Genomic DNA, 14,026 nt, shown 5'->3' on the forward strand with positions numbered 1-14,026 from the left:
TGTGTTTATGATGCAACGCAACGAAAGCGAGACACTCCAAAAACATTTTCACTCGATGATCATGCACTACACAGACAAGTTTAGCCGTTGCGCACCCTCTCTGTGTTTACATCAGCGTTTCCCACAGAACGCGTTTACATATACGCCCTCCCGAGAACGTCAACGGGAGAATACCATGACTGGAGTCCCTGCAGCCGCAGGCCCCTATGGTTTAAGCCGCGGTAAGCCTGTTTGTTAATACGGCCCTGTCTACCATCACTTTTTGTATTGTTTTATCAATGCATTAGTCATCATCCAAAATAATGAAATGCATTTAAATTATTTCAATCATTATATTTATTTTATATATATATATATATATATATATATATATATATATATATATATATATATGACAATTCTCAGTTGCCTCTGCTTCTGAGACCATCAATCTGCACATCTTATCACGTGGCTCGCTGTGCATGACACGTGGAGACTTACAGCATGTGGAGGCTCATGCTATTCTCCACGATCAACGCACAACTTACCACACGCCCCATTGAGAGTGAGAACCATTAATCGTGACCACAAGGAGGTTACCCCATGTGACTCTACCCTCCCTAGCAACCGGGCCAATTTGGTTGTTTAGGAGACTTGACTGGAGTCACTCAGCACGCCCTGGATTCGAACTCGGAACTCCAGGGGTGATAGTCAGCGTCAATACACGCTGAGCTACCCAGGCCCCTATTAAATATATTTAAATGTAATTATTAATCATTATATATTGAATTATTTTTTGTCTGGGGGCCTTTCTCTGCCAATATTGATATATGTGATTTAATTGCAAAAAGAATTTATATTCGCTTACAAATTTATTGTATTGACAGCCCTAATTTATACATAATTATTTATCTCAGACATATGCTTTAGTGAATCCTTGTAGTGTGACACTTTTCTTACTATGTACAAATGTAGATTAATTCTTTGTTTAAAGGACTGGTGCAGGCCTCATGAAACTTTAAAACTTCTACAACAGTTTGAAATGTGTGAATACTTAAAAAAAAAAAAACAAGTATTGAGTTTTTGTATGTTCTCCCACAGGGCTATTTTTGTCAGCAATACTCCACAACTGGTCTCTCCTCATTATTTTCGTAACCTTTGACCACTTGCTGATAAATGGATTATACCTAGTATGGAGGTGGCCAGGGCTGTGCTGCACGGGTTCATTTGACCACTCTAGCTTATTTCACTCTGTATTATTACACTTTAGTTGATACAGTGGCCTCAAAAAGTAGTTGGACACTTAAGCCACACTTACAAATTTATGAATGTCATTGCATTAGACAACAAATATTAAGTTTGATTTATTAAGAATGTTAGCACAAGCACACTTTTCAAACTAAATATTTCATAAAAAGGCATTTTATAGGGTCACGTTGTAAAATGAATGGGTGTACTGTTAAAATGGAGACAAAATATTTGGTCATTTTCTATTTGTCAAATTTTTGAAGCAGGTCTATAGTTAATATGATGAACTACACCTGTGGTTACTTTGCTATGACACCTGTGTGAACTTTAGGAGAACTGACTTTAGACATCCACTAAGAATCACCTTGGCACCAGTTGTTGAAAAATATTTGCAAAATGGCTCTGAAAATTGAAGTTAGTGTGGCTGAAGTGTCCAAATAGTTTTTGTCAAAATGTGTATGTCACTTCTTTTTGACATCTTTTTTTCTTAGTAATGTCATTGGAAAAAGGCAGACATTTTCTTATTACCCTAATGGTTCTGTATTCAAACAGAATTGCAGCTGTGGTAAGCTCTCTTGATATTCAGAAATGCCTGGAGCATTTGAAAGTTGAATAATAACGACTCTCTAAATTGTCCAAAGGCAACATACTGTAAGGATGGCAGTGGAGTGGTCTAAAAAGGAAAAATGGCCTTTAGAAAACAAACATTCAAAGACTTTGTCTTTGCAATAGAAATATTCAAAATATGAACTATCCGTCAGCAAGATAGGTTGCACAGTGTCTCCAATAGCTCCAAGTTTGCAAGCATGAGTCAGTCCTGAAAGTTTTGTGTTATTAAAGTTGATTCTGAGCAAGGCTCTTAAACATAAAGGATTAAATAAATTTCTAGGGACGTCTTTCACATCTACCAAAGTATGTGATGAAATGCCAATGCCAACCTTCAAAGAAAAAAACACAAAGAAATGGCATGGCTATTTATTCGCCAGCCTTCCATTACCAGTGGTTATGAGTGTTATTGCAACATCCTGCAATAATAATTTTCTGTTTTTCTTCACAAATTACCTAGAGGGGTTTGACAGCTTCTATGTCCAGAAACCTGTTCACTGATAGGAGTAATTTACAACAGCAAGGCAGACTGAGTACACTGACCACAGTCCTATAAAGAAGCTCATTCAATACAGAGATCATACTAGACTGAACATTAGGCTCGGTGTCGCTAAACCTCATAAAGACCTGTTGGCTGACATGTCTTTGGAGGGCGGGTTTTGCTGAGAGGGTGTGTGGTTGAAGGGATCAGGGCGGTCTAATTCAGCATCTGGTGGAAGTAAGCAAGATGTCTGAATTCACTTACAGCACCTTTAAACAGCTATGTTTATGATTTTTCATTCTCTCCATTTATTTAACAGCCTATATGCAGTAAAAACTTATGAACAATGTGCTTCACTTTATCCACAGCTGCATCACATTTTGGACAATTACTCAAATATGCTCAAATACCTGTATGATTCAATTTTGCAGCTTCAATAAATAGCATTTTCAGTATTTCAATAAACTATATTCAGGGTTAAAGCAAATCATTTTGTATTATAGTTCATCTGGCTTTGTCATCACATTAGTAACCCAACAGAACACAGATTTGTGAAGAGCCCTTTAATAAACGGGACATTTTTAGTCTATAGCAAAAAATTCCTTGAAACAAAAGTATTTGCATAAAAGGAGGAGGCATAAAGCGTTTTAACTTTGTCATCACCACCTCTGACCCACCCCTTAAAATAAGAAAATGACACAACAGAATAATTATAGTCTTTTTACCACTCTTTGTTAAAGGGTTCTCACACCTTTTTGACCTATGGATTTCCATAAATTATCATGTTGCTTGTGATTACTGGAGAAGGATTTAAAAAAAAATCATTTTATAGGGATTGAACTCACAAACAGCAATAAGTAGGCTATAACTAGAGTATAACTAGTAAAATGCATTTTAAATATAGAAATTTTCATGACGTTTTATGATATTAAACATTTTTATGACTTTCCCAGTCATTCATGATTACTGATGATTTTTAAGAATAATTTAAACGATCACTAAGAAGAGGTGTGGAATGAAAATGATATATGTCACTCACACACAGCAATTTCTAACTGTGTGTTTGTGCGTATCTGATATGCAGTAATAAACTAGAAAAATATAATAAATTATTATAAATTAATAATTCATTTAGAAATTATTACATTACATTATTAATTATTATAATTATATTATAATGTATTATATTAATTCGTAAACATTATTTTTTATCATTATTCATTATATTATAATTTGTAAATACAGTGTATCACTTTACCATGATTTTGTTTGATTAAATTAATTTCCATGACTTTTCAAGATTTATACATTTTCATGACTTTTCTGGTTATTCATGATTACAGATTATTTAAATATATATATATATTTATTTGATAGAGATTGCACTCACAAACAGCAATTTCTAGCCGATTATTTGAGCATACCTAATGTACTGAAGTAGAAAACATTATATTATTATAATTATATTATATTATAATATACTGTATTATATTCATTTATAAACAAATTTATAAACATATAATTTATTATATATGCCATGTCATTTTACCATGCTTTTGTTTGATTAAATTAATTTCCCTGACTTTTTAAGATTTTTGTAATTTTCATGACTTTTCAAGACATTCATAATTACTGATGATTTTTGAAAATCATTTTATAGAGATGGCACACACAAACAGCAATTTCTAGCCAAATATTTGAGCTTAAACCTACTAGAAGAAAAAAAATATTAATATTATTATTATTATATTATATTAATTTAAAAACATATTATTTTATAATAATATTAACTATTATATAGTTAATAGATATGCCATATTTAAATACATTATCACTTTACCATGACTTTTAAATATTTAATTATTTTTCATGACTTTTAACTGATGATTTAAAAAAAAAAAAAAATGTTTTTATAGAGACTGCACTCACAAACATCAATTTCTTTTTTTATAATATGTGAGCATACCTAATATACTGAACTGGATTTTTTATATATAATTTATTATTTCTAAACATTATTTTATATAAATATTAATGACATTATAATCTATTAAATACACTAAATCACTTTACCGTGACTTTGATTCAATTAATTTCCTTTTTGCAGGCCTGGAAATCACAATTCTAAAATTCCCTGATGTTTCATGGTTTTGCTGGAAACGCTGTAGCTACAAAAATGAGAGTGTTGGATGGAGACCACATTGGATGGGAGGGGGAAAGGAAAAGAGGTAGAGAGGGAAGATAAACATGGATTTTGCAGTGTAACAAGTCTGTGAAAAGTGAAAGTCACATTAGGAGTTGTGTAAGTGTAAGCAGGTAACAATGGCACATTCAGCGATAGAGTGGAAAAGGGCACTTGAAGAGACTTCAATTAGCAGCATCAGTTCAGGTGTGCAGCCAGCCGTGAAGTCTGTGGCCCAAAAGGGAGAGAGGAAGAGAGTAGGAACAGGCAGTGCTGAGATCATATCTGTTAGAAGCAATGGAGGAAGGACAAACTCTGTCTGACATAATGATGTGGAAAATGACAAGCACTATTTCATATCTCCTGTCAAAGCTGGTGGTAATTGACACACAATCCACACAGTTCCTCGCAGAAGTGACATAGCGACACATTCCATGTCAGCATCAGGTGATGCAAGGTGTGTGATATGACAAAGGAGCCAGTTTCCAGTGTCGTTTATTTATGGTGCTTCTGATACAGTCTGTTGACAGATCAGAACACTGCCCTTGCCCTGTACTCGAAGGTATCCTCAAATCACCGTAGCTATGACTACATTCACACAGCAGCAGAATACGCTTGTCAGTTCTGTTTAAAAATGCTATGGTTACACAATGATGTAACCTAATATTTAGAATTAGGGGGTGACATTTGCATCTTCATGTTGTTCCAAACTGATATGAATTACTTCATGGAACACAAAAGGAGATAGTAAGTCATACAGGTTGGAGCAACATTTTCAGCCATCCTGGTTCGGGAAGTATTTTTAAAATAACGTGGACTGATGGCTTCAGCTGAGGCATATACCTTTGATAAACAACCTCAGAGCTCACAGTAGGTCTGTTTTTAAAAGTTTATAAGTTATCGTTGAAAATTAATTCCCCAATGAAAAAAATGAATGGAATTTTAACGTTAGTCACGATCACTATGGTTACATGTGTTGTTCATTGCTATCACAAGAACAGAAAAGAGGCTTGACTTCAGTTATTTGTTCATACATGGCTCCAGTAAGCTGAACGGGAGTGTCACACCTGTTAGTAAATGTACATACATAGCCTATAAGAACCTCACATCTTCACAATGTGGAGGCAGATGATCAGTGGTGGTTGTAAATCTCAGTGCACTCTTGTCCTCATCAAACACACATTGTTAGCTTGGTCTTTTCTTTCAGCTTAGAGAAAATCACGATTCAGTGTGTTGTTCTTTGGATTGTACATGAAATTGCTACTTGTCACTTTCAATACACATTGATTACGATTATGGCGTGGGCCACAGATAGCGGGTGATTATTTGTCTTTAAAGGCATTCAATGGATGTGCCGCTTTTGTGTCACTGTTGCAGAGTTAATTACAGATGAGCTGTAATAACTGTGAGATACACGCTGGGTGACTCACGAGCCAGAGTCGCTCCTCACCCAACTCTTCTCGTGGGAGGCCTGCACTTCACTGCATTTGGCCACAAAATGTCGAACCGCTCCATTAGCTCAAACCTGACGAATCAGCCCAACATGAAGAAGCATAAAGTTAATCATGAAATCTTTTGTCCACGCTCTGATGAAGTGCGTGAGAAGCTTTAGTTTGAGAGGGCATCTTTCACTGAACATCTTGATCTCTTGCAGATCCGACGGTCCACCACAGGCAGAAGTCAGTGATGTCTGAACTTGGTTTCCAGACAGGAATGTCGAGCTTGATGGACTTTGGAACTCCAGATTCTTCATTTGACAAAGGTAAGATCTTCAAAAAATACAGTGGGGTTCAAAAGTCTGAATCTACATTGGAAATGTATATTGCAAAATCTAATTTAAACTTGGAGATAAGGCTTAGGATTTTGGAAGATTTGAAACAAAGAAATGTTATGGTGTAAAATGAATAAGAAATATTTAAGATTCTGCACTATTCAGAGAGTAGGTCACTAATTAAAGAAGCAAATTTGTGACAGTTACCATGTTAACTTCTTTGTACAAAAGGTCAGATTTCCTTGCTTCCATTGAAGCACACAAGATGCTCTATTGAACATTCTGAAATTGTGGTGGATAACATGATCATCAGCTTTTGAACAAACTTGTGGAGTTCATGCCAGCTCGAGTGCATGCTTTCATTAAAGCAAAAGGGTGACACACCAAACCAAATACCAAGGAATTCTGAAATTCAAGTTAATATTTCAATTCAAATTTCACTTTTATTGTTGTGTTGATAGAATTACATTGTAATGAAAAGAACTTTATATCAGAAAAATCCAAAATAGAAGAATTTTCACAAATAGTTTTTTTGACCCCACTGTACATACAAAGCACAATTTTGCAATGCTCAGAAGTCTATAACATTTTTCACAGGCTCTAAACATCTGGAGCTTGGGTAATTCATCACAACACTCAAAGCAACGGCTAACAAATAAAACCAAAACCACTGTCCTGTGCATTTTCAGGTTTTTTTTTTTTTTTCTTGTGTTTGTGAGAAGCAAAGTGTATGCAGCTAAAGAAATGCACTTTCTCAAATTGCGGGAGAGTAATCTTCCAAGAAAACAAAAAAAGCTTTGTCTGATTCACACACTGTGGGGAGGCATCATTATGAAGTGTATTGATCAAACTGGGAATTGAAGAGAATCTCTGTCTTATTCTAGGCATCCCATTTTCCACACATAATGATGCCTATTACTCTCTGTTGCTTTTCCTCTGGAGTTCTGTCCCCCTAAATCATAATCTTCATGTCTTTATCAAAGCCAACACAACAAAAAAAGCCAAACTACCCTCTTAGGACGATAGAGACTCTTTCTTCATTTTATCCTATACCAGGAATAATATTCGACTTCACTTAGCCTGATGGAGCGCTGGAAGGATTTTGTATGCTAATGTATTGATGGAACACGCAGCATGTATTTTTATGTGCTTTATACTACAATACACACTAAAACACATTACAGTTTGCATTAAATTCTGTTCTGTATTGTTCAGTTCCGATTATTTTCTGCTCTGCTCTGAACTGTTCTGATTAGATTCTATTCTGTTCTCTACTGTTCAATTCATATTCTATTCAGTACTGTTAAATTCAGATTAACTTCTGCTCTATTCTGTTTTGTTCTGTTTTGCTCAGTTCAGTTCATATTCTATTCTATTCTGTGCTGTTCAGTCCAGTTCAGTTCATATTCTGTTCTTTTCTCTTCTCTTCTCTTCTCCTTGTGATCTTTTGATTTTATACTCTTTTTTTTTTCCTCTTGTGTTGTTCGTTTCACCCTGTGAGAAAAGCATTATTGATGTTATGGTTGCTGTCAGTACTTCATTACTCCCAGCCGAGCCTAAAATTGTTTTGAAAGATAAAGCTCGGTGTGCCAGGCAACTGTATCTATGCAGTTCTGAGCCTCAGAAATAAAAGGAAGCAGGCTGCTGTATTAGAACTGCTCTAATGTACAAGTCATTACTTTCAGTCGTGGGTGCCCATACAAGTTTATTGATGTGCAACACTCCAACAACATCTCAAAAAAGACTTCCTGATGAGGCTACCCGAAAAGACACATATACTTAAATCAGCAGATTCTTGGGCACAGACTCACCCAAGTACTCTTGGATTACCAGTATTATTATCATTTTGAACATTTCACTAGTTTTAATTTTGTTGTTGGTATTTATATTTGTATTGCTGTATTTTGGTTCAGTTTAGTTTTTAATTGTTCCTAAATATTTTTCTGGTTTGTATTTTTGAACATAACTATTTTCTAGTCTTATATTGTCTTATAGTTTTATATTATTTTATAGTCTTTTATTTAGTTTGAGAATATTTTTAGATTTCATCCCTTATAACATAGCACCAAAAAAAGTCATCTGCCAATGACTACACATAGTACACTCAAAGTTCCCTAAACATTGCATACAAAACTGAACTTTGCTCGTTTTACATGTTGTTTGTTTGTATAGAGCGCAACAGTGCCCGCCACCTTTTTTTTTTTTTTTTTATGTTTCATTTAGCACACTTTTCCTATTTGTTTTTTCCATAGTGTTTAATAAAGTACTTAATAAAAGAGTTCTAAGCCATGAATCAAACCAACCAGCTCTGAGGTGAATCACAACATTACAAACTTTAATCTGAAGCAAAAAAGTATTTATTAGTCGGACAAAAAGACAAATGTACAAGACTGTGTACTTAACGTCTTTAAAGAGGGAATGATCTACAGTCCCATGAAGCATTCTGAAATAAGTATTTAAATCTTAAAAACAATGGAAAATATAAAACTATTAATTTAAATTTGTTACTTATTATATAGAAGGAATATACTTAAAGTATAATGCTAAATATTTGGAAATATGCAAATATATAAATAGTTTTAGAGTGTAGGTAGGAATTCCACTATTAAACACAATTTAAAAGTTTAAATAAAATGGACTGATGGTTTTAGCAGTAGCATATACCATAGATTAACAACCTCACGGTATGTCTATCTTTAAAGGTTTCTAAGTTATCGTTATAAATCTATTCGCCTATCTTGAAAATGAAGAGGATTTTTACTGTTGCACCAGACTATAGCTTCAGTTTAGTTAACTGCAAACAACTGTTTTTATTTCTAATGAAATTAACAAAATTCATTGAGACAGCCACTCAGCTGGAGGTTAAGGGCGGTGCGTTGTGACTGAGAGTGGGTCCCTATCTGCTGGTGGCTCCATTAGCTCAATGAGAGAGCAAACAATCATTCGTATCTTTATCTGGCAATACGTCCCACAGATCCATACACTAAGCCTGCAGCAAGAAATTATGGAGCGTGGAAGAAGAAAGATAGTGGAGCCAGTGTGGCCAGGAGTGAATATACTTGAAGTCCAAGAGAGAACAATTTTTGGGGCATTATAGGGGCTGATGTCACAATGACTGTTAAAGGAATAGTGTCTGATTCCACCATCATTTACTCACCCTCATGTTGCTTCAATCCCATATGACTTTCATTCTTCTGTGGAACACAAAAGCGGCATAAAAGTAGTTTATTTGACTTATATATGAGTGTTTCTTCAACTCCGGGCACTTTTAGAAGTATAGACTTTTAAAGTAAAGTCCCATTAAAAAAATGTCACACTCTCGTAATGTTTTTTTTTTTTTTCTCCATATAATTATTTGTTTACTAACAAATTTGTCATTTTTGCCATTTTTTTTTTCCTGAAAGTCATGAAAATTCTCAGCACATCACAAATTCTGTATTGTGTTTAATAGAAAGATGGTGATAAGACTAATTTCATAGCTAATATTTAATTGTATCCTAAATACACACAATTAATATTTTCACACTGCATAATTTGGAAAATTTCAGCTTGATTGGAAATGACGCACTATAAAAAATTCTGCTCACAAGTTATATTACCTCTGTTTTTCTTTGTTCTGCTCAAATATGACTTGTCTCAACTCGAGCATGCTTTTCACTGACACTTTTTATGACCTGGTCAAAAAAAAAGTGTGGTGGAAATGACAAAAAAAAAAAAAAATGGTTAGAAATCATTTTCACAATAAAAATGTAAGTGGTTTATTTATTTAACTCTTTGTTTAGATTATCATAGTTTTAAATGTGTAATAATTTGTATTTTTATAATGGGCTTTCTTTTTTTCTTTTTTTTTTTTTCCAGTTTGGAATGCCCAATTCCCAGTGCTCTTTTAAGTCCTCATGGTTGCGTAGTGATTCGCCTCAATCCGGGTGGCGGAGGATGAATCCCAGTTGCCTTTGCGTCTGAGACCGTCAACCCATGCATCTTATCACGTGGCTTGTTGAGCGCGTTGCCACGGAGACATAGCGCGTGTGGAGGCTTCACGCCATCCACCGCGGCATCCACGCTCAACTCACCACGCGCCCCACCGAGAACGAACCACATTATAGCGACCACGAGGAGGTTACCCCATGTGACTCTACCCTCCCTAGCAACCAGGCCTTTTGGTTGCTTAGGAGACCTGGCTGGAGTCACTCAGCACGCCCTGGGATTCGAGCTAGCAAACTCCAGGGGTGGTAGCCAGCGTATTTTACCACTGAGCTACCCAGGCCACTATAATGGGCTTTCTTAGTTTAACTATGAGTGTCTGGGTCTGGAACATGTCCGGAAAACAGTCAAATCTATACATAAAAGGCATTTGAAAAGTACCAAAAACAAATGGTGAAGGCTTGGTAAAAAGTTTCCAATTCAGTTTAAATAAGACCTTCATATAACAAAAAGAAAAAAGTTTAAATCTATCATCCCCAGGGACATGACTGTGGCAGAAGTAGAAGAAACACCCATACGATAGCTCTGCATGAAGAGCTGACACCATATTTTAATATACACAAACACAAATGAGAGCTACAGGGATGATTTCCAGTCAATAGTGGCTTACATTTCAGTCTGTTTCTTACACAAAGTTATCAGGATGTCTTAGGAATACTTGGAATGTAGCATACAAGTTATAAAGAACTTCTTTTATGGTGCGTTTTGTCCATTTAAGGAGCTGGACAGCCACATTCCTCATTCACTTTCATTATATGGAAAAAGGCAGTGTGAATATGCTCTGCTAAACATCTCCTTTTGTGTTCCATGCAAGAAAGAAAGTCATACGGGTTTGGAATGACATGAGAGTAAATGTAGAGTTAATGATTGCAGAATTGTCATTTTCTGGCTGAACTATCCCTTTAGGACAGTCACTATTGTGTCACATTTTCACCATTAGATAGAGCTATAGAGCCACTGAAGTCTCACATTTACCTGTGTTCTCACCTGATAAGAAAAGTTTTGTTCCCTCCCTCCTTTCTAAAGAATGCGCCTGTATAAACAAGGCTGGGAAAAGCTGTGTGAGATCCCTTTTGATCTCTCTGCCCCCTCTGTGTGTGTAACAGAGAGAGAGAGAACAGGTAGAAAGGGTGAAGAGGGGGATGGGGAATGTCAGGAAACACCCAAGAGAAACTCCCAGAACAGGTACACACTCTTGGAACGAGTGGCAGGTGGCTCAAACTTGTTTACACTCACCTCCCTAGTAACCTGCAAGGGAGGAGTAGGAGCACTGCAGAAGGAGTGAACCAAATATCTGTGGAAGTGTGTATGTAGTTGGTTTGCTTGATATGAGGAGAGACACCGGCACTGACAGTGGAGCCCACTGGAGCCGGAACTGTTGGGGACATGAGATCTGAGGGAGAGGAGGCCAGACCAGGTGAGTGTTTATGTTCAAGAGGGTAGGAGAGTCAGGTACTACATACATACCAAACCAGTGAATCATGTAACCACCTGACCTGCCCATGTAAATCTCTTCATAGTGCTGTGCGTGTTGGACTTGTCATGTGTGCTAGCATGTGTTGGAACACATGATAAATTGGGTCACCTATATCACATACTGCCAGTTTAACCTTTGGTAATTTCCTGGATTGGTTTTTTTGATGATTGGATGAGTCAAGTGAACGGGAAGCATGGGAGTTTCCAAATTCAGTGTCTTTAACTTGTCGTTAATTTTAAGTAATCTTGAGCAAGACTATGATTTGCCGTGTATGACATGTAGCTTGTGCCCAGTAATCTGCTCTGATTATGTTAGTTATACATATGTTGTTTGTGAGAGCATACGTAATGAAGGTCAAAAAGCCAACACGACATGACAGCGTCTGTTTATGTGGCAGATATTAGAGATTTGATCGGATATTTGTGCATCCCTTAATCTGACCCATAATCTGTCACAATAATCTGCCTCAAATGTCTAAAAATGATCAGAGGGATCAAGGGAAATCTCAGAGTTTGCTCTTTTAGAGTTCATGAGACTTAAAGGAGTATTCCGGGTTCAATATAAGTTAAACAGCATTTGTGGCATAATGTTGATTACCACAAAAATGTATTTCATCGTGCTCCTCCTTTAAAAAAAAAAAAAAAAAAGCATAAATCTGGGTTACAGTGAGACACTTACAATGGAAGTCAATGGGACCAATTCGTAAATGTTAAAATACTCACTGTTTAAAAATTATAGCCATAAGACGTAAACAGCATGTGTGTTAACATGATTTTAGTGTGATAAAATAGCTTACTAACCTTTTCTGTGTAAAGTTGTATACAATTTTAAAATGTTGTTGCGATGACAACGTAGTGCCGTAAACCCTGTAATCCTGGTAATTTAGTAGTCGATGATTTAAACAACTTTACAGCTCAAATAATACTCAAGTTTTAACAGAAGAATTAAAACAAGCTTCACATTTCTGCCTTTAAACCCTCCAAAAACATACCTCACTGTAACCTTGATTATTTATTTTTTTAAAGAAAAGGAGGCAGACTTTGGTATCTTGGCAACATTGCTGAGATCTCTTCAGAAACTCTAGAAAAGACATGTTTTTCTCTGAAAAGCAAGAGACTGAATACTGTCTAGGAGAAATAATAAAAATATTAAAGACATCTCATTTGTGTTTTTTTTGTTGTTTTTTTTGTGGGATGTTTGTATGAACTATGTTTGGCAATTTTTTTTGTCAGTGGCTTTAACCAAGCTTGTTGCAATCTCTCGGATCAGTCCGTTTGGCTTGGGACATTTTAAATTCTTTAGAGTCCATTGGTTTAACCCACGATAAAACAACAATTATGATAAAACCATTATAGCTCCTTTGTATGATGTCTGTGGCGTCTCTTAATAATCCCAGTGTCTTCTCCACACCCCACTAAATCAACACTGTGAGACTGATCTTTACACTAGACAAAGTCTAGCAACAGACTGAACTGATACTAATGGATCATATTTAGGCAAAATCAGAAGAATGTGAATCAAGCTTAGTTCACATAATGCTACACTTTTTCGTACTACACGTTTGGTTGTTGTCCAAGTCAATAAGATTTGAGCTGTCTCATGAAGTCTGTATTAGTCAGGACACACAGAAAGCTGTGTACGCCTACTCAGCTGTGTGCTTTTGAAAGTTCGATTTATTATGAACATACTTCCTGTAACCCACTGTACATTTCTGTATTGTAGAACAGCCTCAGATCTAAGTGTTTGATCTTGACTGTATGAAAATGCAGCTTGTGCCTTAAGGTTTGGGATTATTGTTTTTTGACTTTATATGATTGAATGTTGTTATTGTGTTCTTTTAACCTTGCCCAAGGGCAGTTCCACCGTTGCTCTTTGACATCAATGGAAAACATTAGACAAGTGCATTGATGCTGGTTTTTTGTTAAGGATGGAATACACAATTGTTGTGCTTGTGTATGCTTAATGTATTTATTAGTAATCCTCCTATGAATGAATTGCGTCTGCTGATAGTGCTGTTTATTTTCAATTTTGTCTGCATTGTTTTAGCATCCAATTCACTAAAGGAATTATGCAAATCAGATAATGGTGCAAACACGCCCAAAATATATGTGCTCAATGCAGTTTGTATAGCACAATTCTCCAGCTTGCACCACTGAGATGGAAGCACCTAAATATGCTCTTTTAAATGCTGAAAGTGTGCTCGATTACATGGTGCATCTGAGTATATGCTCAGTTATATCATTCTTCACTATCATTTCATTATCATATCATGACAAAAATATACACATATCTCTTTCA

At 35.8% G+C, this 14,026-nt stretch overlaps 1 protein-coding gene across 4 annotated transcripts in view; it reads left to right on the plus strand.

Annotated features, from left to right (window-relative positions):
* LOC127427576 (kazrin-like) overlaps nt 1-14,026 on the plus strand; it is a 230,491-nt gene that overhangs the window by 160,496 nt on the left and 55,969 nt on the right. For all 4 annotated transcript variants that reach the window (XR_007894952.1, XM_051675237.1, XM_051675238.1 and 1 more), the window contains exon 5: nt 6,151-6,258. Coding sequence is in view for 3 of the 4 variants with exons in the window: in XM_051675237.1 (XP_051531197.1) it covers nt 6,151-6,258 (108 nt within the window). In the remaining variant the exon portion in view is untranslated. The remainder of the gene's footprint in view (nt 1-6,150; nt 6,259-14,026) is intronic.

The sequence above is a fragment of the Myxocyprinus asiaticus genome, chromosome 37 (genome assembly GCF_019703515.2).
Source record: "Myxocyprinus asiaticus isolate MX2 ecotype Aquarium Trade chromosome 37, UBuf_Myxa_2, whole genome shotgun sequence".
Lineage (NCBI taxonomy): Eukaryota > Metazoa > Chordata > Actinopteri > Cypriniformes > Catostomidae > Myxocyprinus > Myxocyprinus asiaticus.